Raw genomic sequence first — 27,436 nt, 5'->3', positions numbered from 1 at the left:
CCACAAACAGAATGGATTACAGTCATTAACAAAGAAAGATTGAGAAGCCCAGAAGAAGAAATCGCGAGGAATCAAACAAGGATCAGTGACTATTGGTTAAAGAAACCAATAGAAACAAAAAACAGCTTTAGCGACCTATCGGAAGTAATTGAAGAGAATATACAACCAAGCTCTGAAAAAGTTGTTCCCAAACCACCACCAATAACAGTCTATAAGGTAGGAGTAATAAAACACATCCATGACCTATTGAAAATCATCACTACGAACTACACAATTAAAAGAGTGAGCTATGAAACAATAAAAATCCAACTGTTCGAAGCGGAGCACCTTAAAGTTCTAGTAAAAAAATTAGACGAAAGAAACACCCAGTACCATACATTCAGCCAAAATCCGAGAGAACATTTAAATTCGTGTTAAAAGGATTACATCACGGGGCGGACTTTAACACCATCAAGGTAGCCCTAGCTGAACAAGGCCACGAAGTCGTAAATGTTCACAATATTCGACATCGCACGACTCAAAAATGGAAAAAACCTCTGCCTATGTTCTATATTGATTTAAAACCTAATGGAAATAATAAGGGGATGTATGAAATCACCAAATCAGAAAACAATATTATTAAGTGCGAACCACCACATACAAAAATAATTATGCCACAATGCACGAGGTGCCAAGCGCACGGGCACACAAAAACTTACTGTCGCAAGTAATTTAGATGCGTAAAATGTGCGGGAGAACACAAAACAGAAGATTGTACTTACTCGTAAAGTTCGAGATGATAAAGTGAAATGTGCTAACTGTAGCGGAAATCCAGCCTGATATATCCAGCGAACTACAAGAGTTGCGCAGTTCACAAACAACTACAGCAGAAACTATACCCTGCCAACAAAAACAAACCACACCTACCAGTCTACCCACCAGACCAAGTCAACCTGACATAACTTATGCCTAAATGGTTGAAAATGGTTCAACACAAAATCGAGAAACGACATCACAACCTGCTGAAACTAGCAGCAACATCTCTAGATTAGAAAACATCAGATATAGCAAATATTTTTAACGATTAAACCGTTTTAATTTTGTTTCAGATGTCCAGAAGTGACTCAATCAGCATACCTACTTTTTAGTCCCAACGCTGACTGAACTTTCTATATTTTTTGAATATATATCAAAATATTGGTGTTCCAATAAAAGAAACTGTCCAATTTTGTAATATATTGCCCGGCTCGAACCCAAGAAACAAAGCCCTCGTTTCGCAAAACCTCGCCAATTAACGAATCTTAATTTTCATTTGTTATTTACAGACATTAATTGTATATTTATTTTGCTTTCAAAATAATACCAGATAACCAATAGGTCGTCATCTGCTGCAAGAATGTATTAAAATAATTTAGAGAATACACCCCAGTCGAAACGTATATGAGATCTGTGTTAACCGTAATAGGTTTCAGACATCCGAAATGGAATTTACATGAGCGAATGCACCGGTTAATTTGACTTCCTTTCATGTATCATTCGTTTGTTCGGCGACTGTTACTATTTGATTTCAATTAAAATGTTATTCGGTATTGCAATATATACGGGAAGTGTTTGATGGAGTAGCTCCAGTCGACTGACCGCTGCCAACAATCTGACGTATCGTCTGTTCGACGAGTAACTAACGGTCATTAATATTTTATATATAAACCAACACAATTAGTTTTTAAAAAAATCAATTAATCAATTCAAATTACAGTATAAAGAAAGCCTTTTTAATGAAAAAATTTAAAATATATGAATACGTTCACCCATTTTTTTATTATTCTTATCTTCAGGCTATGTCACATCTTACTTACTGTTGGAGGTAAGTTTTTTTTAATAGACAGTATGAAAAGAACTATTAATTTTTACATTATTTAATTATTACATTGTTATTAGTTGTTTCCGACTAATCTACAAGTTTTCTTTATAATAACTTAAATATAGATATATAACTAGGAGGACCCATAGGAGCAATGCTTTAACATTCTCATGAGAATGGAGTCTTTCCTCATGCCCCCTTGCAATTCTGTTGATTTCTTGACTAACTGTGGGTATCTGAAGATTTCGAGGTCGATAGTCAGTCCTGTAGTATTTAGGTGCGCCCACAATACTCCTCAGGACTTTTTTGAAAATTTTGTATTTTATTTATGTTACTCATTGCAGAACATCTCCATAATTGAACTCCGTATGTCCATATAGGTTTCAGTATTTGCTTATTTAATAGCAATTTATTATGTAGTGATGATTGTGTTTTTCTTCCTATTAGCCAATACATTTTCCTATATTTCAATTTCAGTTCTTTTCTTTTCTTCTTTATATGTTTCTTCCACCGAGGTTTTGCACCAAGATTAATTCCGAGATCTTTAGCATTGTTGCTATATGGAATGATAGTAGAACTATTAAATGATCTTCTCTTGATTGAATTCCTTCGAAGAATAGTCTTCATTTGCCTACTGTTGAGAAACGTTATTATGTGTCTCATAGTGTCATGGAAGATATTTCCACAATTTTTAATTTAGTATCCCACGACGTATTTCCTAGAATGTTTGTTAAAACTTGTTTTCACGTCTTGTATTTTTGATTCCAGCGAGCACTCAATTTAGACACACATACATCCCAGAAAACACCCAATCGTAACCAACCTGGTTACCAGTGCGACTAAAATGGTTTTCTTTTTTGATTTTTATAAAATTTAGGCAAAGGCTATTTAATGTAATCGAATAATTTCTAGAATAAATAACACAAAATTCTGTTCGTAATCGTTCTTTATCGTATGGCAAAAAGAGCATGAAAGTGAGATTATCTTGAAGAAATGTATTATAATACTCTCAAGATCAAATGATCAAAATGATCAAATATGTTATTGCATGGACTTAATACAAGAAACCTAATAACAGCACAATAATTTGGAATTACTAAAAAATATTCAAAAATTTATCAAATACATAGAATAGCAAATATCATTGAAAAAGCCTATGAAGATATAATATTATTCTCAGCTATATTCTTTACTCTTATATCAGCTACAGAAAAGGTTGCCGAAGCAACACGCAGAATTATTAAAATCTTACATGACAGCCACATAATGTTTAGAGTCAGAAATTGAATTGAAAAGTTCCCGGCCTATCAGAGTAAAACACATTTTTTCACAAAATTAGTTTTTTTAATTCAACGTAATTCCCTCCAAGGGTGATACGCTGATTATAGCGACCCTCCAACTTTTCGATATCATTTTTGTAGTACGATTTGTCCTTTGCTTCAAAATAGGCCTCAGTTTCGGCGATCACCTCTTCATTCGACGAAAATCTCTTCCCAGCGAGCTTTTGAGATCTGAGAACAGGAAATAGTCGCTGGAAGCCAGATCTGAAGAATAATGAGGAAGCAATTCGAAGCCCAATTCATTTTTGCCATCGTTTCCACTGACTTGTGACACGGTGCATTGTCTTGGTGAAGCAACACTTTCCTTTTCTTCAAATGCGCCCGTTTTTCGACGATTTCATCCTTCAAACGGTCCAATAACACTATGTAATAGTTGCTGTTGATGGTCCTTCCTTTTTCAAGGTAGTCAATGAAAATCATTCCATGCGCATATCAAAATACAAACATCATAACCTTGCCAGCCGACTGTTGCATTTTCTCACGCTTTGGAGCGGATTCATCGCGTGCACTCCACTTGAATGACTGTCGATTGGACCTCGGAGTGAAATGATGGAGCCATGTTTTATCCATTGTCACATATCGACGCAAAAACTCGGATTTATTGCGCTTGATCATCTTCAAACACTGCTCCGAAACATCAACTCGTCGTTGATTTTGGTCAAAAATGAACTCGCGCGGCACCCACTTTGCACAGAGCTTTTTCATTCCCAAATTTTCGTGAATGACATGATGTACATGTTCAGTTGATATCTTTATGATGTCTGCTATTTCATTCAATTTCAATTTACGGTCATTCAAAAACATTTTGTGGATTTGTAAATGTTTTCGTCAGTAACAACCTCTTTTGGGCGTCCACTGCGTTCACCGTCTTCGATATTCATTTCACCACGTCTAAACTTAGGATACCAATCCTTGATGGTTGATTTTCCTGGGGCAGTGTCCGAAAACTCGATATTAAGCTTAAGTTTTTGCTTCAACTGTATTTTTTCCCTTCAAAAAAAAAAATATTTTATCAATATATTTTGTCAATATCATTTTTTTCACAATAACAAAAGTTGCTTCACTCAAAATGCTATAATTCAAATTAATGATCGGACAGCTGCTAAATGTATACACGCATCTTTGGAGGGTTAGAGCTAACTAAAAAACATATGGATTTAAATCTAGTAGCGCCATCTATGTGTTAGGCCGGGGACTTTCCAATTGACTTGTTATAATAAAAAAGCGTATTTGGGCCATGAATGGAATCTCTTACTACATCCTCAAAATGAATACTGCTCGACACAAGACATAACCATGCCATACAGAATGGGTCTGCAAAAGTCGTTCGTTTGTCAAACGTCGTCAAAATTCTTCAAAATACGATAATTACGGAATATCAACCGGCCAACGTTGTTTTAATAAATTGCAAATCTCAAATTTTTAGCGTGTTGCAGCTACACCGAATATTAGTGCGGGAAAGATCACTAAATTATCTCAAACAATAAAACGCAACATAACCTTAAACTAACCAAAAAGAAACCATCTTTTTGCGAAACGGGTGATGAATCAAGACCAGCTTGATAGCTGTATTAGAGATCAAATATACGAAATGTATAAAAACAGTACCTAGATTTTTCAGTCCAAACATAACTTAATTTAATTATTTCAGGGAATAGAGGAATTATTCTCTAAAGTATCCATAAACAGCTGAAAGATATGCAGCTATTTGAGGGATGTAGAACATCCCTTCATGCACTGTTGGATATTCAAGTGATGTAAAGATAACCCATGAAGGCATCTAATGCTACTTCCAGACATTGCTTTTAAAAGAATATATTTTTTAAAAACATATCAAGGAAGAATTATATCAATTTGTATATTTAGATGAGACATGGATATTTCAGAATAGTATAATGGGTTACTCATGGCAAGATGATAAATATAGTAATATAGTGTAAAGACAAAAAACATTGATTGAAAAACGTAAACTTTGGAATAACTATCGATTAGGTTTTGTTAGTCGTAATTATTAATATTCAACTTAATACCATTTTCATTGCGACGAAATAATAAAAACTTAATTATATCACTCAATGGATGCCCGATTCCTCAAGCAGAATCAGCTAAATACCTTGGAATCCATCTTGACGATAGATTAAATAGGAAACATCACGTTAGTCAAAAAGCAAAATACATTAGAACCAAAATAAAACAACTATACTGGTTAGTCGGAAGATGCTCTCAACTTGATCTAAAATCAAAGAGATTGATCTATAAGACAATTATAAAGCGATTTGGACCTATGGGGTGCAAATATGTGTTTGCACTAAAAATTCAAATCAACTAGTCATACAACGCTGTCAAAACAAGATTTTTCGATTGGTTACCAATGCCTATCGCTACGTAACCAACGAAGAACTTTACGATAACCTGGAAATCTGGAAAGAAGATTAGTAAATCATACTAACGTGGAAGCAATACAACTGCTGGACAGCGCGCAGGATGTCATTAGATTGAAACGAACCAAACCATACGAACTTATATAAAGTGTATACCTTTAGTGTAAACTATAGCTATAAGTTATTATAATTTTATAATTGAGGAACACATATTGATGTCGCACTCGTCTTGACTGTGAATTAATTCAAGTACAAATGAAATGTAGTAATAAATTAATTTATAATTAAGATTGTACTAAGCATATCTAATAAATATGTTATAAAAAAATTATTAATAATTCATTACAAACACATAGTTCTTCATGCTGGGAACAGGAATGGTTTTATTCCTGGTGCAGAAGTAGTGTTTTCCCTCTAAGTCAAAGCGTTAAACTATATAAAATAAGTCTTGAAGAAATCATGTTAAAGAAAGAACTATTTGAAATTGTTAATCGGTATATATTTACTATTCGGGCTCGGCACCGACTTCAAAGTGATCAATTCAAAATTTAATATAATATAATAAATAATAATATAACATAATAATATAATAAATTCAAATTTAAAATTTAAGTTCAATTATTTTTAAATTTTTAGTGAGTTCCTTATTTATTTTTTGAAGTTGTTCAATTTTTTTGTTAAAAATATTTTATTTTTCTCTTCTTAGTATTAGATATTTACTCAATAAATTACGCAGTTATTTTATTTAATATTACAACGGGTAGGCCAAGTAAAGGTGCAGCCCAGATGGGGAAAATAGGGATAAAGAAACAATGATTGAAAATAAGGAGCACTTCAAGCCCCGGGGGGCCGCTACGTAGCCTAGGTGAATAGTATGTTCTAATTAAACAAAAACAAAACTGTATTATCCCCGTCGGGAATCGAACCTGCGACCTCCGTTTGGGAGCTAAACGCTTTAACCATTACACCATAAAAGCAGTTGTCTATTTATACGCCATAATTAGTGCTTAAAAAGCAAACTGAACGGCTTTTGTACTGAACGACTTCCGATTTTCCGTCATATCAGCTCAGGAACAACATTATACACAAATATCTGATTATTTTAGATGAAACAATATGTGAAAACTTTGTACGTGTCTTTTAAATTTGAGCGTTTACCTCGATTTCCCCCCTACCCCACAAGAGGTCCTGATTTGGTTCCAATGGGACCACTTCCGAAGTCCATTCTATCGAGTAAAAAAAATGAAAATCGGCCCATAATTGACATATAAATATATACAGTAAAACGTAGAACCTGCTCCTTTTTCGAAGTCGGTTAAAAATAGACAAGCTTTTTTCGATTTTTCTGATTTGATAGCTTGAATATACAAAATAAAATAAAATTAAATTACTGTTAACAATAAGAAGTTCAATCAAAGATCTTGGGGTTATTCCACCTCACATAATAACGTAGTTATAATATGCACGTAACAGAGTCACTAGAAACAAACCTCATGAGCCAACGCATGATGGGGGACTCATAAGCCAAAAAAATGTATTGGAAGAAGCATACCACAATAACGTAAGATAAAGGAAGCCATCCAAATGGTGTTAAGGAGTGTTAGGCATAACATAGCTAGGAAAATAACATTAACACCAAGAAAGATAACGCATAACTCGCAAGGCTTTCTATAAAAAATTATTCAGAAGCCTGGAGGAACACTATATTCAGAACACACATTTGATCCACCTTATTTTGAACAGTGTTTCACTGCAATGAATAAAATGGAGAAAACAATGTTAGCGAAGCCACAAAATACAAAGCCGTACCATTAGAATGATATTATGAGTCAATGCAAAGGTTGTAAATAGATTGGAGAGGAAAGCTCGAGATGCTTTAATAAACTTTAAGAAAATTAATAAGTGGTATGGGAATTACACTAATCACAAAAAAATAACAATACATAAGAATATACAGTAGCTTTGTCCAGTGGACTCAATCAGAATTAGTGTCTTAAATAAACAAATAAATAATTACTGATTACAAAACAACTGTTTTTATACTATAATTATTAATTAGTTTAATTGTATATCGGGTTATAAACTAATTAATTTAGTATTCGACCATCACACAACAGCTGTTCCTCAATAACAATAACAAATTTCAATAAAAAGGTAGATAGTAATAACAATTATTCAATTTAGGATCAACCTAGAAACTCAAAAATGAAATACACGAAGATATTTTAAGAAAACTATACAGTACAATGTTCAATATTTTCTTTAAACACCAACTGATTATTAGTATTTTACTTTAATCACGTAAATAACAAACAAGTTCAAATATTTGGAAAATATTATTGATTTAATTGATTTTATTGACTGAATATAAAAAATCTGAACTTATTGACACTACAAATGTAATTTAAAAATATTCATAACAAGTTAAAAGTAAATAAATGCAGAAACGTCGCATCAAATACAAACATCCAATCCATGCTTCAGCAGGTTTCGAACCTAATAGCGAGGCAAACAGGACAATGAATCTACCCACTACACTACACCATTGGGCAGGCAATTAAATGTTATTCATGGTCAATCATTTTTATTATAACAAACTACATCATTGTTTTATTTGGATTTCTTATATATCACGTGATAGTTACGGTGACAAATAGGATATTTATTTTATTCATTAGCGTGTTATTGCTACGAATTTAAATAAAGTTATGATTCTAAATTAGGTATCCACATATCATAATATCATATATCGATATTTACCCACTGTCTAAACACATTTCTATGAAGGAACTTTTGCAAGAAACATTTCATTATACTTTAACCAAAAGTAAAGTATCACTAAATGGCATCGCTAGATTATTGAACTATGTCGATTTCACTTCGTAACAGTTCAATTGTCAAAAGTCCCCGGCCTGGCACATAGATGACGCTACTAGAATTAAATCCATATATTTTTTAATTAGTCCTAACCCTCAAATGGTGCATGTATAAATGTGACAGCTGTGAGATCATTAATTTGTGAATACATTTCACAAATATTATAAATATTATAAATAAATAAATATTATAAATAAATTTCACAAATACTTGGGTATGAGAAAGCTCTGTGCAAAATGGGTGCCGCACGAGCTCACTTTTGACCAAAAACGACGAGAGTAATTGATGATTCGGAGCAGTGGTTGAATATGATTTAAGTGTAATAAACCAGCGAATTTTCATTGACTACCTTGAAAAAGGAAGGACCATCAACAACAACTATTACATAGCGTTATTGGACTGTTTGAAGGACACAATCGTCGAAAAACGGCAACATTTGAAGAAAAAGAAAGTGCTGCTTCACCAAGACAATGCACCGTATCACAAGTCAGTGAAAACGATGACAAAAATCCATGAATTGGGCTTCGAATTGCTTCCTCATCCACTATATTCCATATAGTGGATGAGGTATATTAGAGTGGATATTATATATTTATCCAGATCTAGCCCCCAGCGACTAGTTCCTGTTCTCAGATCTCAAAAGAATGCACGCTTCAATTGACCTGTTAAATATTAATCTAGAAGGGTGTCTATAAAGGTATGATAACTTTTGAAACCTTGGCTCAAGGACAAAATCGGAAAAAGCCATGACATGACACATCAAACTATGATCGATGATCCATAAACTGTGACCGATTATGTAATCCAATACCATTGAAAGCAAACATGTTACTATATATTTGGTGAAGTGAAGAAGAGCATGTTTTATATTACAAATAAAAATTAAATAATCGGTACTGCGCTGTTTCACACAAAATATGTGAAGACTTATTAGTTTTATCAAGAAGTCAAACTTTAAGACAACACAGACTTTTACTTTTAAAATATATTTTAACGGTAGGATATCGCAAACGCCAATAACGAATTCCTAATATTAAATTGAATACAAACGCAACTGCTAATTGTCAACTTATGCAATTTACTTATCAAAAAAAAAAAATTATCAAGAAAAGAATACAGGTTGACGTTGGATTGGCAATCGTTTCGCAATTAATTGAAGCATTCCTTGACATAGTTAAGTATAGTTCATGTAAAATTATCGCAGTCCAAGCTGTAAAATCACCTCTAACCAATGGATTTCTAGCATAAACATCGCAGATCAGGGTGGAAGGCCACCAAAAATAAACTGAAGTTACCGTGAACTAATATAATTCGCTGGAATTTACACAGGAACTTGCAGTTCAGCGTATACGGCCACCAAATGCGGGTTGTTCAGTTTCTCAGCCGTAGGCTGCTGGAATTTGGCATCATCAAAACTTGGAAAACCATTCACACAGGGTATACCGTAGATATTTAAGTAAGGAACAATGACATTTAGAAACCAACAAAGGCAAACTGGCGGACGAAGGTACAGGCGATACTCACAACCTACACCTTCTTGGAAGTTTATTTAGGTGTTACATAACGCCATTGAAGTACTGCATGTTATAAAAAATCGGTTCTTACATTATAAGGGTATCGTTTACATTAAACCGTCAGTCTGCTCTGTGGTAGGGATGATGGGTACCGAGGAAAATATCCATATTTTTTCGCAAAAGTTATTGGTATTTTTAATAAACCTATAAACATTTAAAATTAAGTACCGACATACACACATTTTTTTGAAATATTTAAAAATATCTATATATCGGTCAAAAAAATATCCCTGTGCAATCCGTTCAATTATTATTTCCGTTAAAATAAAGTAATTTTAAATTGAAATATTTTTTTTTCGTTCTTAATGTAGTCACGTGAACCTCTTGGTTGATTTAGTGACTTTTAAGCAGTGTTCTGCTTAATATGATCTAACAACTGGGTGAGTAACTTATGTACGACCCCAGAAGACATCCAGTTTTAATCAGGCTGACCAATCGTGTGACAAGGATACTTTACGCCTTTGTCTGTGATCAAACAATCACGAACATAAATTTTCAACCATGCCCCAGCAGGATTCGAACCAGCGACTATGGTAAAAGTAGGAGGAATCTATATATAGAAAATTGCGTATATCCTGCCATTTTTATACCGCACATTCTTTAATATTAATGATATTTGCATCTCAATAATTCAATATTTGTTTGAATCAATACGTAAAGATTATTTGCATGTCGAAAATATTTTTTCTAAGCCATATATTTACTTATTTAATTAACCATTTAGAAGAACAAATATTGACTTTTTAAAGCTTCCTAGAAAATATTATAATTTAGTAATTAAATGAATGTATGTTTTATGAACTGAATCAGATGTAATCGTATAAAATATACAATGGATATAAAAATGAATGTATGATCAAGAAATCTACAAGCACCTTTCTAGTTTCATGAATTTATGAATGTGAATATTTAGTTCAACATTTCAAAGAAAACAAAAACACTATCAAATGCGAAGAATTATAATGGTTTTGTGTAACGCTTATTGATTGATAAAGATTTCGCTTTATATTATTCGTTCGTTTATTTCCTTCAGACTAATATTTTTGCAGTTTGATTTCAAGAAACCTGCTGTTTTTTTATTACTCTTCGTGATTCCACAATCTGCCCTATTGGCAATAAGTATTTCTTATGTTTATATTATATATACATGGCATGTAGAAAATCACTTCATTCATTAAGCAATCTTCTGTATAAAATATTATCTTAATTAATTAGTCTTATTCTAAAGTCTACATATGTCCAGTAATCAGATCAGGTGGTGATAAACGTTTTAGTCTACGCACTTCACTATCACGTCGCATATTTAGCTGATTAGCGAGTACATTGGGATGAACTGACACTCTTTCGAAGTACTTCACACAAATACGTTTAATTACACTCGTTATAGGTTCTAGAGGAATATCGCGTTGTATCACTTTATTTGAAATATACTATATCAACAATGGCACGCAACACCTTATTTTGGAACCGTTGAATGATGAATATATTAGATTTGCTAGCGGTACCCCATAGTTGGATTCCATATGACCAAATGGGCTTGAGTATAGACTCATACAACAATACCTTGTTATCTAATGAGAACTTGGATTTGCACCCGATGAGCCAATACATCTCACATAATTTTTCTTCCAAGTTAGGCGTCGATCTAAGTGCATACCAAGATATTTAACATGCTCTGCTTGGGGGAGTTGACGATGATTGATATTCACTGGTGGACATGTTCTTCTACGCAGGGTAAACGTTACATGCATAGATTAGGTTTCATTGGTTTTAATACGCCATGTCTTCAACCACAATTGTATTTGCTCCAGGTGGGTTTGTAGGTTTATTGATGCTGTGACTGGATCTTCATGGGATGCTAAGATCTGCATATCGTCTGCATATGTTGCCACAGTAGATATTTTTGTGGTGGGCAGAAAACCTGCTGTTGAAGCCAATCAAATGCTTCTAAACTTATGGTGATGCCACTTCATAATTTTCCAGTTGTGGACTGTGGTATCAAGGATTTAAAAGAGATGATTTTGGTATCAATAACAAAGAACGAAAAAAGTTCCAATAACACGAATAAGCTAGATGACTATTTTTGAAAAACTACTTTAAAACAGTTTTACGTATTTACTTTACCCGGAATCAAAGTTATTTCTGCAAAAAAAAAGATAAAATGCCATTTGAAATAGTGTAATTTTGAAGGCGTGCTAAAAACACTCCAAATATGCGCATGACGTAGTTGTTTTGGACGCACTGGATTCCATACATTATTTTAATAAGTTTATGTTATAAATAAATATTCCATTGTGTATCGATTATGTGGAGGTTCCTAATACAATTATACATACGTAAAAACTCCAAAATAGTTGTGTATTTTGGTTCAATGGCAAAAAAATGGGGTTAAATCTTGCAAGGCGTGAACCAGCCAATACAATTTATTCTTTTTTTAGTCACCACGTTAATATAACGCCAGTATCTATGCATATGTCACTATTTATTTCTAGGGGATTCGAATGCTAACCTGACAGAAGAAAATGGGTCTCTGACTGAACTCACTGAACATTCACTGCTGTTTACTAGCATACATTACTTAAAAAATATCTCCGGATTTGGCACATGTGTACGCACGAGTATCGTACGAAATGGCGTTCTCAACTATTTCGGCTGAAGTTCCACAGGGTAGCGTCTTAGGACCTCGCCTATATTTGTTCTACACTGCTGACATTCCAACAACAAAAGAAACACTGCTTGGAACCTTAGCGGACGATACAATTATTATGGCAAACGACGTATCTTTGCCTAGGGTAGTAGAAAAAGTACAAGTGGCAGTCAAAAAAATCTACAAATGGACGAAATATTGGGAAATTCAACTTAATAGCTCCAAATCTGTTCACGTTAATGTTGCATTGAGGCGAAATAATAATAACTTAATTATATCACTCAATGGATGCCCGATTCCTCAAGCAGAATCAGCTAAATATCTTGGAATCCATCTTGCCATTAGATTAAATTGGAAACATCATGTTAGACAAAAAGCAAAACACATTACAACCAAAATAAAACAACTATACTGGTTAGTCGAAAGATACTCTCACGTGGATCTAAGACAATAATAAAGCCAATTTAGACCTACGGGGTGCAAATATGGGGTTGCACTAAAAATTCAAATGAACTAGTCATCATCCAATGCTGTCAAAACAAGGTTCTTCGGTTGATTACCAATGCCTATCGCTACGTAACCAACGAAGAACTGCACGATGACCTGGAAATCAAATGGATTTGCGAAGTATACCAAGATTTCGCATTGAAACACGAAAGAACATTACTAAATCATACTACCCGGGAAGCAATACAACTGCAGGATGTCAGTAGATTGAAGCGAACAAAACCATACGAACTTATATAAAGTATATACCTTTAGTGTAAACTACAGCCATAAGTTATTATAATTTTATAATAGAGGAATACATATTGATCTATTTTCTCGCACTCGTCTTGCTTGTGAATTAATCCAAGTACAAATGAAATGTAGTAATAAATTAATTTATAATTAAGATTGCAATAAGCGTATCTAATAAAAATGTTATAAAAAAGAGATCTAGTTTAAAAATTCACAGGACAGCTCAATACGTTAAGGCATACAGATTTAGTAATGTACTTGATAAAGTATTGCAGTTGGGCGTGCTTAAACATTGTAAGAATTACTAAAATAAACTTGAAAATTACAATTATTATAATTATTATCCAATTATTACAAGGTAATTTAATACAATACCGGATAGACTTCTTTATTCCACAGAATTGATAAGTTTAAGAAAATCAAGCATCAATTATCAATGTGTTCATTTATTTAAACCTTTTTTTATGTACTGGTTACTATTGACTATGTAAAATAAATATTTCGGGAACCCTGTCAAATGCGTTTGCATAAGAGAGACATATAGTTTAAAAAAAACTTCGATATTCACCAACAAAGCAAACCAGAAATTTCTTTCTGCACAAAAACGTTACAAACTAAAAGTGAAAGGTTCCTGTCACTGTAGAATACACGTGTGACCAAATGAATGAAATACAAACGACGACATTAGAAACGCCTACTTCCAGAAAGACCGAATCATATTTGTATATAAAATAAAGCCGCCAACTCAATAGAAAACCGCTACAGTGTTTCTAAAAAAAATTGCAACAGAAATATAAACCCAGAATGGCATAGAATTAAATATATTATGGTGAGTACAGAGTTGAACGAAGCGAACGCTCGGGATCTGCGCGAAGATTCGGCGTGGATTAGGTGAAAATCTCTACGTACGCGGTGATCGAAATCAATTCGTGGGGCTTTCGGTTCTTCCCGGAAAGTTTCGCCCTCCAAAAATTATTTAACGGTTTTCATCATTTGGTTCGGAAACCTGTATTCTTTTGTTTATAACCATAATTTTCACAATGACATGCCCAAATAAAATGTCTTGCGAATCATTTTTCGACGGTACGTGTAGTGTTCTTTTCCTAAAAAGCAATGTTTATTGCTAAAACAATATGTACCGTCTAATTGTTTTAAAAGAGTATCAAATTATTATAAGTATGGCCGGTAACAGAATAAACAAAGTTATGATAACCAACGATTAGAAAATGATCCAAAATCACCAAAAGATATATTCAGTCCCATGAGAAAAGAATGTAAATGTGTAAATTTCACTATGAGCTAGACATAATAAAAACCCTAAATTAAAAGTATTACCTTTATTTGGTGGCACAAAATGTATAAATAGAGTCATTAGGTAATTCATCCGTCAATGATAGGGACAGAAATTTTATAAAGAGGTGTGAATTCGTATTTACTGCATGACGTATATTGTATATATTTTATTACTATTTTGAAGGTGTAATATTTGTTAACTTGGTTTAAATTATTTCAGACACAACGGCTAAGTAGTATGAAAAAATAAAAGCTGACAGGGCAAGATGATTTGGATGGAAGAGCCACAGTCCTTATAAGAGGATATTATGCTAGTATCTTTTCAACTTATAAAGTAAAAAATAAACTTACTAACAAGCACATTTTGGACATATCTTGGAACAAATTAAGGAGTAACGAAACTAGTGATATATCTGCTGCCTAAAAAATAACATAGGTAAATGGCTCTTCTCTAAAACTGCTGTGTTTAATGAGTTTTACTTTATATTTTAGGTCGAATATATGGTTATTTTTGGAAAGAAGCTAAGAATCGATTATTGAGTATAGTGCGTTTAATGGGTCGTTATTTTAATATGTTGATGTGTTCATCACTACATAGTATAAAACAAAGTCGCCTTTTCTGTCCCTATATCCCTATGTGCGCTTAAATCTTTAAAACTACGCAACGGATTTTGATGCGGTTGAATCACTCAATAGATAGAGTGATTCAAGAGGAAGGTTTATATGTATAATACATGCATAATATACTAAGGCAACATTGCTAATTTTAGAGGTTTCTAACGTGTTGTCGTAAATTAACCTATTTTTTAGGCTTATTTAGCAATTAGCAAAAACGCTGCCTAACCCTACGAGTTAGATCAAATTAATGTACTACAGTATTGTACACCATAAAAAGGTCTACAAAAAAGTCCGCGATGGTATATGTTTATCTTTTAGGGATAACCCACATTAACCATTTTTATTGTTTACGTTTTACGTGAGAAAATGGCTTATTTACGAAGCTATTTTAAGCAAAACGGCATTAATCCTTATCGAATTAAGTACCTTAAATACAGTGTGCAATTAATATAGATCAATATGGTTCCTTACAGCATGTTAATTAAACAAATATTTTCGGAGATATTACAAATTTAAAATTTGCGTTTAAAAATACGTGCAGGCCAAGGGCAGTAATGAATGAACCAAAAATACTGGATCGATTTTAATCATGTTTTCATTGAGTGACATAGGCATATATATTTTATGCCCGTGCAAAGTCGGAGCGGGCCGCTATGTTTTTATATACAACGTTCATATTTTTTCTGTAGTGTATTTAATTTAGTATCAGCATTGCACCCGTGCGAAGCCGGGGCGGGTCGCTAGTCACATTTTAATATGATTGCACTGTTCTATGAATTAAATAAAATTAGTTGACAAACTTAATATTTTCATGTTGTTAATTATTTTATATGAGATTATTATTAAACATCTTATCTCTCGCCAATTGTGAAATTCTTTTATTCATATTATTTCACAAATTTTGTAGTATGGAGAGTATCAATAAATGTAATTCCCCTCAATGAAAGATAAGTAAAACAATTGATAATTTTGACAGGTTTTTTTGTGATTACCATTTGCAAAATAGAAATCAAAGTTAAATATTATTTCAGATTCCTGCAAGTAAAATATAAATATTTAAATTTTTCGTGTTTTTAATGAGGTAATATATATATATATATATATATATATATATATATATATATATATATATATATATATATATATATATATATATAATACATATTTATCTTTTAAAGACATCCTTATAGTAATACTTAAATTACAAGGAAAAACGGGGTTATTTTCTCGAAACCAAAACATATTTTTCCACGTGCGCTCAAATTTGTTGGCCAGATCCGCGGCTTCTGGTACTTAGTTCTGTTCTTCGTCAAGCGCTGAAAGTCATTGCGGCGAACACTAGAACTAAGCAAAGGGCATGCGCACTATGACTTTGAACCAATTTTGAAACCTGTTCATCAAGAAAGTTCGCCGAATTCAGTTCTGCTCATGCGCATTTTCAATTTTCCCACGAAATTCGCCCCAACTGCTCAGGTCTGTACCCACTGTTAGATATCAGGCGACCAGACTGTAATTAACTAATAAAGACAGATAATTTATTCGTTTATTTTCGCACAAGTCGCCGTTGTGTGACTCTAGAAGGAATTATCGCGATTGCAGCGCATCGGAATGCCATTGTTTATACGTTATAATTCTCTTTCGGCTTGCAACGATGACGCAACGCATCTACATAGGCGTGATTAAGGAGGCAGAGAGGGAGAGAGCGAGACTCGAAGAACGCCTTTGATGATTCACCGGCTACTAATATTTAAAACAAACAAGTCAATAAATTGTCGATAACATTTAACACCAATTGATCCGTAGTAATAGCCGGAGACATAACAAAGACAGATGCGGTCTCAATTAAGAACAAATACGTGTCGCAAAATAACGTTTTGGTTTCTTTAAGTTACATCAGGTTTCTAATAGATGGCGATACTAATTCTTAAACGCGATTTATTCAATATTGTTGTGTTTTAAGATTGCCATAATACAAATTCATTTTTCATGGTCATTAACGTTCTGTTCTAACCAAACCAACTCAGTTGTTTTTCATATTTTCAAAGTTTAGCCATTTAAGAGCGATATTTTAAAATCTAAAATATTTTCGGAGATATAGCTGTTTTAGTGATGCGACATCTGGAGTGCGCGTAACTTTATCGAAGAATTTAAACTCCTTTTTCTCGAAAGTACTTCTTTCGAGGCAGTTGACATGATGTCTCAAGATCTATTGAACCGATTTAGTTGAAATTTGGTTTCAGCCTTCTCTATACATTCTTTTATCGTATAAAATAAAGCTATAACAAAAATTTGGATTTAACTATTTTTAAAAAATTCGGAAATGTCGAAAGATGTTTTGTAAAAGACTTTTTACTTCTCTAGATTAAGAATTCTCTTTTTATTTTGGATTCAGATCACTAGGAAAGTTGAATTTTTACATTTTTTTTCTTTTATGTATTCTTTAAATATAGTAAAAAAATTTAGCAAAAAATGGATAAAGAATATTGCTTCTCTTAAAATTTTACATTAAAAAATATTTAAAATTCAACGCTCTAGATTTAGTTCTCTAGTTAGAATTAGTTACAATCGATTAAATTTTAAATACTCAAACCCTCTGACACAGTTGTTTCATGGCACATGTGGATTAGTTATCCACAGAGGTTGGTCAAAATTTCGAGGCTATGGTGCACATTCTTTTGTCTCTTCTACCTCTATGTAATACCAATATATCAATGACGCAACTTTTAGATAAGTGGACCCATTACAATTAACCACTGAGCTACCAAGAACGTATTATAGACAAGCAGAAAAAATATTTGGTAAATGTTATTAAAAAATGGATTAACTCAATATTACTAGTAATATAAAAATAAGATCTACCATTCCAGAATTCATCAAACATCATTTGAAATATTGTCAGATTAATACTAACATTATATAGGTATCAAAAAAAGTTTTAATTTTGGTAACAAATCTATCTCCACATAACCTTAGTGACAATTGCATGAAACATAGTTACAAGTAACAAGTTTTATCTAGTGGCACAGAGCAAACGATTTGATAGGTTGGATGAACTTGGATGAACTGAACAGGCTTAAAAAAACACCTTCTACTACCCCAACCTCCTGGGCAATAACAAAAACTTAAGTGTAGAGCTACAAAATAAAACCTCATGTTAAAATATCTCTATAACACATTTGTAACGAAAGATTTACATCATTAATTGCTGTCAATCATGACCCAAGCACACACTTTTGACACAAGATTCGTAATAATGTAGTAATGTAAATTTCGAAACAGATCATCTATATGGCTTTCAAAAATGTTCTTCTAGCTGGTTTAATCAGAATATACACGTAAAAAATAATGCATAATATTATGTACTATAAGGTTTAATGTGCTCTGTTTTAAGTTAAACCATTCTTCAGAAAAATAATATAAATTCAGCGGATATATAGCACAAACTTACAAAAATATAGTTTCCACAAGGTAGCCTGTTTGAGAATTTATATTACCTTGAGTTTTTTTTAGTGGCTTAACCGATGCATAAACTATTTAAAAATTATATTATAGATTATTTGTAGAAATACCTAGGTTAAAATAAGATTAATAAATAATTAGATTTGCAGTAAACAATTTAACTCGATTTTTTGGTTAAAAATGATTAAAAAGAAATTACTGTTAATTTTTGGGAAAAAAAAGTAACAAATTCATTCTGGAACAAAATATTAGGCCTATAAATTATTACAATGTATTTTATTCAAAGTGTTGTCCATCGATAGAAGCTACTTTTTACCAACTTTCAGGTAATTTACGGAATCCATATCGGGAGAATCTTTTGAGACTATCCACGATTCCTTTGAAAATTATTACGTTAAGTCGATTCGTGGAAAAAGTAGAGTCTATAGATGGACAATAATTTGAATAAAATACACCGATTTTTCACAATAAAACTTCAAATGAAAAATAAAACCTTTAGAACTAATTTATAGCGTAATAATTAATAAATCGTATTACATTACTTGATGTTGTTACACTCTCATCAAGTTAACAGTGAGTTAGATCGCTGTTATAAGAAGGGGTAACTATTCGACCGACGTCAGATTGAAGTAATACTTACCGGTCTCCATTACGGATATTAAACGACAATATATAACGTACACGACATCCTTTAGGTCTTATTGAGTTAACTAGAAATTAACAATGATTCGATCAAAAACAATAAGGCCGACTAATTGTAGGATAAAAAAAACAATTATCGATTAATTAACGATTAACTGGTTAGCCCATAATCAGACGCGTGGGCGCCCTCATACACGTTCGACGTTACTCAATGGGATAATGCTGTGAATTGAAAAAACGCTCACGACTACCAGTCGACAAATTAATTTCAGCGAAAGCGTGGGTTGGTTCTGCATTGGTTTTTTTTTTTCAGCGATGAACGGCCACCGAATTATAAAATGGGCAATAAATAATTTTTGGCGGACAATGTTTATTGTTATTCCGCAGCATCGGAGAGAGGCAATTTCACTTTTCGTTTGTCGTTGTTGCGACACGGTCTCCTGGTGACAACGGGCAACGAAAGAACTTTATGTGAGACTTACCTTTCCGGGGGAGGAAGACACGTTCTCGTAGGACCCAGAATCTCTGTAACAAAAGAAGATATTTTTGATTCATTTTTTAGATATACAATAGATTTATTTTCTATATATGCTATGTATGTACAGTCATAGTATATAGTTAGTATGTTAAAATAACAGTGAACTTATTTTATTCTAGTTAAAAAGAGACACAATGCTGTCTGATAACAGAACAGAGAACAGATTTCGTCTCTAATCACTTACTTTGAACAGAAACGACATAATGGAGACCCTCTCTTGCCAGTAAAAAATCGTTAGAGGAGCATTTAATTAAGTAGAGACAATTTTTATTGAAAATATTTTTAATATGTTGCAACTGCACTGTATATTAGGGTGAACACGGTCACTGAAATTGGATTAGATTTACTGGCACGAAACTGTCCTCTTACGAAGAGGGTGACTAATCAAGAACAACTTGATGTTAGCTCCAGCCTAGATAAAACATATGAAATGTATAAAAACACCGAGTAGTTTTACCAACATAAACATACAAAAAAACATAACAAAACATTTAAAACAATTATTTCAGAGGAAATAGTCTGGAAAGCATCCATAGAAAGCTTAGAGATATGTCGCATAAAAACATCCTTTCATACACTGTTGAGTAATGTAGGATTTAAGTAATGTAAAGATAACCCACGAAGGAACTAACGGAAATTCCAGACGTTGCTTTAACACAATCTTTAAAAGCATGTAATAAAATCAATGAAAATATTATTTCAATTTGTGTATTTAGATTTAGAGACATGGATATTTCATAATGGGGTCAATATATCTAATGGTCACTTTGCCATGAGTGATGATGATAATAAAAATAGTGTTAAGACAATAAAAGTTGGAAAAGGGTAAACGTTGGATAACAAATGATTAGGTTTTATTAAATAGTCATACCACTTATTAATAATTTATTGCTGATATATTGTCCTACATGCTGGAAACAGGAATATTTAATAACACCTTCGGTTTGGATGAACGACATTCGATCAGACAAATTGAATGAAAAGAAGAAATTGACAAATGATGGAATTGTGAACACTGACTTTCTGAATATGGAATTATGATTCAATGCTGACAATTTCTAACACAGGGTGGAACCAACTAAAGATTGTGAAAAGAATGTGAAAGATTTATGTTCACAGATACGTGTGTAATTGTTCAGAATATACATGAGCATTTGATTAAAATGTGTGAGGAGAGAAAGAATACCAACTGTTTTGCTGATATGGCAAATGCATTAGAAAATATGCAGTGATTAAATATAGTTTTATCAAGAAATATGTAAGGCAATGTCACTCAATCCACGAATCAAGGGAGAGTGTTGACTTAGTGTAGACGACAGTAAACGGACTGCAGCGTGTGTGTTGATTGACCAGAACTGCTCATGCGCATTTATTCTAAACTAGCTTGAGAGAATTCACAGCCACATTCTTGTTGTTTACGAGAGTTGTGGTTAGGACGTCATTTTTAGGTTAATTTTATATTTACAAAATTTTGTTAAGGTAATAAAATTATTAGCAACAGATAATACGAGAATAAGTTTATAAGGTGTGGATTATTGGTAAAATGTTATAATGTTGGAACGCCAAATTTGTAAATTGCTATGGAACAAGAATTTTTCTATCAATATAACCTGATCTGGATATCCTAGAATCAGCACAACTATGGACAAGACTCTATTGAACAACATTCTGAAAACGAATACACTAAAAAGGAAACTTAACACACACAGTTGAAAATCTATTAGGTTTGTTATATGATTCGATACATTTCAAAATATGGAGAAGGATTATGAATATTGAACCACCAAATGCCATCAAGATACAATAATTATCAGAGCCGATAAGAGTGCGGAACTTTCGGAAATGTTAATCAAATTTGTGAGAATAGTTGTAAAACGCTATATTGTAGAGTGTGTAAGATTTGTGTATGTCTGTAACTGCCCAGAGTATACGATAAAAAAGATTCTGTGTAAGAATATACTTTTGGTATGTATGCACGAGGAGAGAATCGGCAATAATTATTTTGCAGATAATGTAGCAAGTACTCTAAAAAAGAAGTTAAGGAAGAAATTAGAAGAATGTTACAAGAAAAATATACGCAGGGAGTAGTATAAGGAGAATGACATTGGTAAAAGAATGGACAATATATTTAAAGTTTTGAAATCAGTCAATTAAGAATCTCAAATCGAAATCGTCAATAACATAGAAGTGATGCTTCAGAGATTTCAACAAAAAAGTAATGTCTCATTTTTGTTTTAAAATTTTAAAACAGGTCAATTGAAAAGTCATTTTTACCATAGTAAAACACATTTTTGTAGCAAAATTAGTTTTTGTATTCAACATAATTCCCTTCAAGGGTTATACACTGATTATAGCGACCCTCCAACTTATCGATAACATTTTTGTAGTACGATTTGTCCTTTGCTTCAAAATAGGCCGACGAAAATTTCTTCCCAGCGAGCATTCTTTTGAGATCTGAGAACAGGAAATGGTCGCTGGGGGCCAGATCTGGAGAATACGATGGAATAGGAAAGAATTGGAAGCCCAATTCATCGATTTTTGACACGATGCATTGTCTTGGTGAAGCAGCACTTTCTTTTTCTTCAAATGCGGCCGTTTTTCGATTTCGTCCTTCAAACGGTCCAATAACGCTACGTTATAGTCGCTGTTGATGGTCCTTCCTTTTTCAAAGTAGTCAATGAAAATTATTCCATGCGCATCCCAAAATACAGACACCATAACCTTGCCAGCGGACTGTTACGTTTTTTCCACGCCTTGGAGCGTGTTCATCGTGTGCAGTCCAGTCGGATGACTATGAATTGGACTTCGGAGTGAACTGATGAAGCCATATTTCATTCATTGTCACATACCGATGCAAAAACTCGGGTTTATTACGCTTGATCGTCTTCAAATACTGCCCCGAATCATCAACTCGTCGTTGTTTTTGGTCAAAATTGAGCTCGCGCGGCACCCACTTTGCACAGAATTTCCTCATACCCAAATATTCGTGAATGATATGATGTACACGTTCAGTTGATATATTTAGAGTGTCTGCTATTCCATTAAGTTTCAATTTACGGCCATTCAAAATTACTTTATGGATTTTTAGAATGTTTTCGTCGGCAACAACTTCCTTAGGACGTCCACTGCGTGATGATATAAGCACCGAAGACGGTGACTTCGGTGCTTATATCACCACATCTAAACTTAGCATACCAATCCTTGATGTTTGATTTTCCTGGGGCAGTGTCCGGAAACTCGGCATCAAGCCAAGTTCTTGCTTCAACTCTGTTTTTTCCCTTCAAAAAGCAATATTCTATCAACACGCGAAATTCCTTTTTATCCATTTTTTCACAATAACTAAAGTTGCTTCACTCAAAATGCTATAATTCACAAACTAATGATTCGACAGCTATCAAATATATACACGCACATTTGATGGTTAGGGCTAACTAAAAACTATATAGATTTAATTCTAATAACGCCATCTCTGACACATAGATGGGGACTTTTCAATTGACCTGTTAATAAATACAAGTAGAAATTTATAAATACTTGTAAAATACTGCAATAAATGCAAGTAAAGTTATTATTATGACTAGGTGGTTGCATGTATTTTGATGAGCGATATCTAATAGTGAAAATTCGAAGTATCGAACAACTAAAACAACTATTACACAACCAAAGCTAATTATTTTTCTGTGGCATATTGACTGACGAAAAGTACAGAGGTAGTAGGTAGATCTACTACGACAACGAAACAGAATATTCGTGGCTACAGAGCCTTCTTGTGCATATGATGAGATAAGTAAGGCGTAATGTATTACGAGATGAATGAAACTGTCACTGAAGCTGAAGTCTATCGACATCAATTGAACAAGCTGAACAGCGTATTGTAAAAATAATCTTTCGGCCAATGCTCGGCCACATATTGCTGAAGTTGTGAAGGATACACTGATGTAGATAGAATGGAAAATTCTACCGCACCAAACGTACTAACTAGGCATACTGCTCTCTAATTGTCAATTGTTCAGATCGATGCAGCATGGCTTGCTTGATAGATGGTTTCGGAATTCTCAAGAACCGCAAAAATGGATCGGTAATTGGATCACTGCCAAAGCCAACATCGTTTGCTCGACACGGTAACACCATAATACCAGAAGGATGGGAAAAAATACATTTTAAAGGGTAAATTTTAAAGTTGAATTCGTATAGTAAACACTAACTCATACACCCAATATATACGGTTATATTGGAATCCACTGGAATCCAAAGCATCTAAAAACTGCCAGAGATTGCGTAAACGTGTATATGGTAATTACGACATTGCATTCCTTACAATATTATTTTCGGAGAAAAATTAAGGATTGTTAAAACCGCCACATCTGGTTTAAACAAAACACCCAACAAAAATAATCTAATATAATCCTGTATAATATTTTATCAGAATTATTAAAAATAATTCCGACAAGTCCAGAATGCTTGTTATGAAATTACATTAAAAAAAAAAGAAAAATAAAAGGAAATGAAAGCGTAATTTTGATATTTCTAAATATTAACTGGTACATACTAATTATCCATTCGCTATAAATATACATCAAACCAGAATAAATCACAGCCAGAACGCAAAACAACGCAATTATTGAATAACATTTACCATAACATTATCATAAATCAAGTAGTAGTCATACATGAGGTGTATGGCGATATAGAGCTATGGTAACTAATTTAGGATTATTAATTATTTCCTAGGTCGTGCCTGTTTTCCTACTTACTACATACCAATTTTAATAAAACAGGTCTGCGATAAAAAAGCTGATAAGTATCTTAAACTGAAATCTATGTATTTCAATTTTCAATTTAATATAACAAAGATCGAGAGAGTAATCGAAATATTACCTATTATCGCCATAAAAACAGTCAAAATATTTTACTATTTATCATTCCCAATTTTAATCTTTTCAACAATCTTGAAAAATATCATACCAAAATGCTATAATATTAATATACAATATATCGTTATTTACAAGAAAACTACCAAATATATCATAAAACTATATATATTACATATACATCTACTTAAGCATAAACTGGGTATATTTTTGTCAAAGTCGCGGCTAGGACGACAGAGCCAGAACGTTAAAAATCATTGGAATGAAACAAGTAGAACCAAAAGTAGTAACTAAAAGTACGACTGAAACAGTCGATAGTAAATAATAACAAAATCAGTCGGACCGAAAATAGCGACTGAAACAATCACTGGTAAAAAGTAGTAGAATCTGTCGAACCAAAAATAGTTACTGAAACAGTCGATAGTAAAAAGTAGTCAATTACTAAACAGTCGATAGTGCCCAATACTAATTTTAATCAATCAAAAAAAGAGGCAATCAAATAAAAAGGCTCATAAAACTATAAATAAATCGTCAAAATAATACTAAAAGCATTTGAATCTTTCAATACAAAGCTTGTCTAATGAGTCTAAAAATAGAATTTCTGCATTCCCATCTAGACTACTTCCTGGAAAATTTGGGAGATGTGAGTGAAGAGGAGGGTGAACGATCTCACCAAGATATTAAAGATACGATACCAAGGAAAATTAGGCGTCTCAATGATATCGTATATATCAGACTACAGCTGGACGCGCGAGAGAATTTTAAGGTAGTTTATGTGGCTCGGTGAATGGAGGTAAACCGAAATGAAACAGTTATGGTTTACAATGATGTGACCGTTATTTATTGATGTAATATAAAATGTGTAAAAGTGGAGCTGGGTTTAGCTGATGACGAGGCATGGCAGTCGATGGTCTCACATCTGAACTGAACGATTGTCAGTGACTCAATGAATCAAGGTACCCTTCAATAATATCCCAGATATACGTCCCGGGGTTTTTGAGCTTGTGTTGGAACTTCATCCAGTAACTCGAGCAATTCGTATCTTCAAATCTTCAAATGTATTTGGACTTACTAGGACATTGTTTGTCTTAAATCCTTAAATCACTAGATTTGAGTTGTCGAAACCACGTTTCACATGTTCTTATGATTAGAGCATGCTAACCGTAAAGATTTCCCAACAAACGGCGAAAAAAAGCAAATTAAGAGAAGCAGTAAAGAAATATCAGAAATGAAGAAAAGGACATTATTACATTTATAGACTGTTATTGTGGGGGTAGTCTCAGTAGAATAAGGCGCCATATGTATCATAATATTGCATACTTATGTATAGTGATATCTGTTACAAAAATCAAAAGGAAATTACCGACAAACATAGAAACATCAGCACTTATTAATGTGTTTGCCATAACTGCATATAATGAGTTTTAGCCACCGAAAACACGCCAAAAATGTATAACCAATTATTAGCCCCAATAGTAAATAATTTCACACATTATTATAGAACTTAAATCCAGTTTAATCGTGTAAAACACCTGCAGACAAGCTAGAAGTTAAGGAAAGAATATTAAAAAATCGTTGATATAGCTTGAAACCATCGAAAATGAAGGAACATAACTTAAGCACACTAATTGATTGAAAATATTATTGCAAAAGGTTTGACTATCGTGGTCTCTTTGCTCTCTATGCGAAATATGAAAACGATTAATCGGAAAAACCATCTACAATGCAATCAATATCTAATATTAACATTCACACGTGATGCATTTGTTGAGATCAAGAAAAAGTGGTGTGCTATTGGTATACCATTGAAATCAAATCAAGAGATATCATGGAAAAGGCCAGTAAAACAACACTTGACACAAAAAATACACTGGTGCGTTTTGATTATTATTTATCTGATCAAAGAGGTACCTCAAAACATCGTTCCGCATACGCAATATTGTTCTGTTGGCAAAAATATTAGGAGTTAAATAATTGAAATTAAACAAGAATAAAAATATAATTAAATTTTCATTAGATCTAACTTTATAAATTGTAAAAAAGTATTCTAATATAAATATTTGAAAATCAAGAGGATTTTTAAATTTAAAATTATTTTCGGAGGTATAGCAGTTTTTAGAAGAATGTATGCACGAAGATTATACCAAAATTTCAAGCAAAATCGGTGCAGTAGAACATAAGATCCATCTAGAAAAAAGTAATTGCGAGATAAACGCGTTTAAACCTTTGTTTTTAATTGCCACGTCACTAAAGTAATAAAACATATCACCGAAAATAATTAAAATTTTAAAAAATCCTCTTAAGGGCATGTTCTTAAGGAGTTAGGCTTCGGAAAAATAGAATACCCTATTAATATACATATTTAAATGAAGAAAAAGAAATAAGTATCTATTCATAGCCTTAATATAACAAAATACTTCTTTTGTTATAATTTTGTGGGATTAAAACAACTCTGATTGAATGAAAGGCGGCTTATTTTTTCTATATTTTTTGCTCAAATAAGTCATATTTCATACAACAATCATATCACTGGTATAATATCTACATCTAAGAAACATAATTCTTTTTTAAACGGTGCTAGTTTCGTGGAAGCAGTTATGAGATTTTGAAATGTA

At 32.8% G+C, this 27,436-nt stretch overlaps 1 protein-coding gene across 1 annotated transcript in view; it reads right to left on the bottom strand.

Moving 5' to 3' along the window:
• Positions 1 to 27,436, bottom strand: part of LOC143203522 (WD repeat-containing protein 47) — a 254,652-nt gene that overhangs the window by 161,150 nt on the left and 66,066 nt on the right. The window contains exon 9 of the mRNA XM_076415703.1: positions 19,895 to 19,937. Within this exon, the coding sequence (XP_076271818.1) occupies positions 19,895 to 19,937 (43 nt within the window). The remainder of the gene's footprint in view (positions 1 to 19,894; positions 19,938 to 27,436) is intronic.

Source organism: Rhynchophorus ferrugineus, unplaced genomic scaffold, assembly GCF_030347505.1.
Source record: "Rhynchophorus ferrugineus isolate W39M unplaced genomic scaffold, kcgeb_rfMv2 rfM10, whole genome shotgun sequence".
Classification (NCBI taxonomy): domain Eukaryota; kingdom Metazoa; phylum Arthropoda; class Insecta; order Coleoptera; family Curculionidae; genus Rhynchophorus; species Rhynchophorus ferrugineus.
The sequence above is the reverse complement of the archived record's forward strand: the minus strand, read 5'-3'. Positions and strand labels throughout refer to the sequence as shown.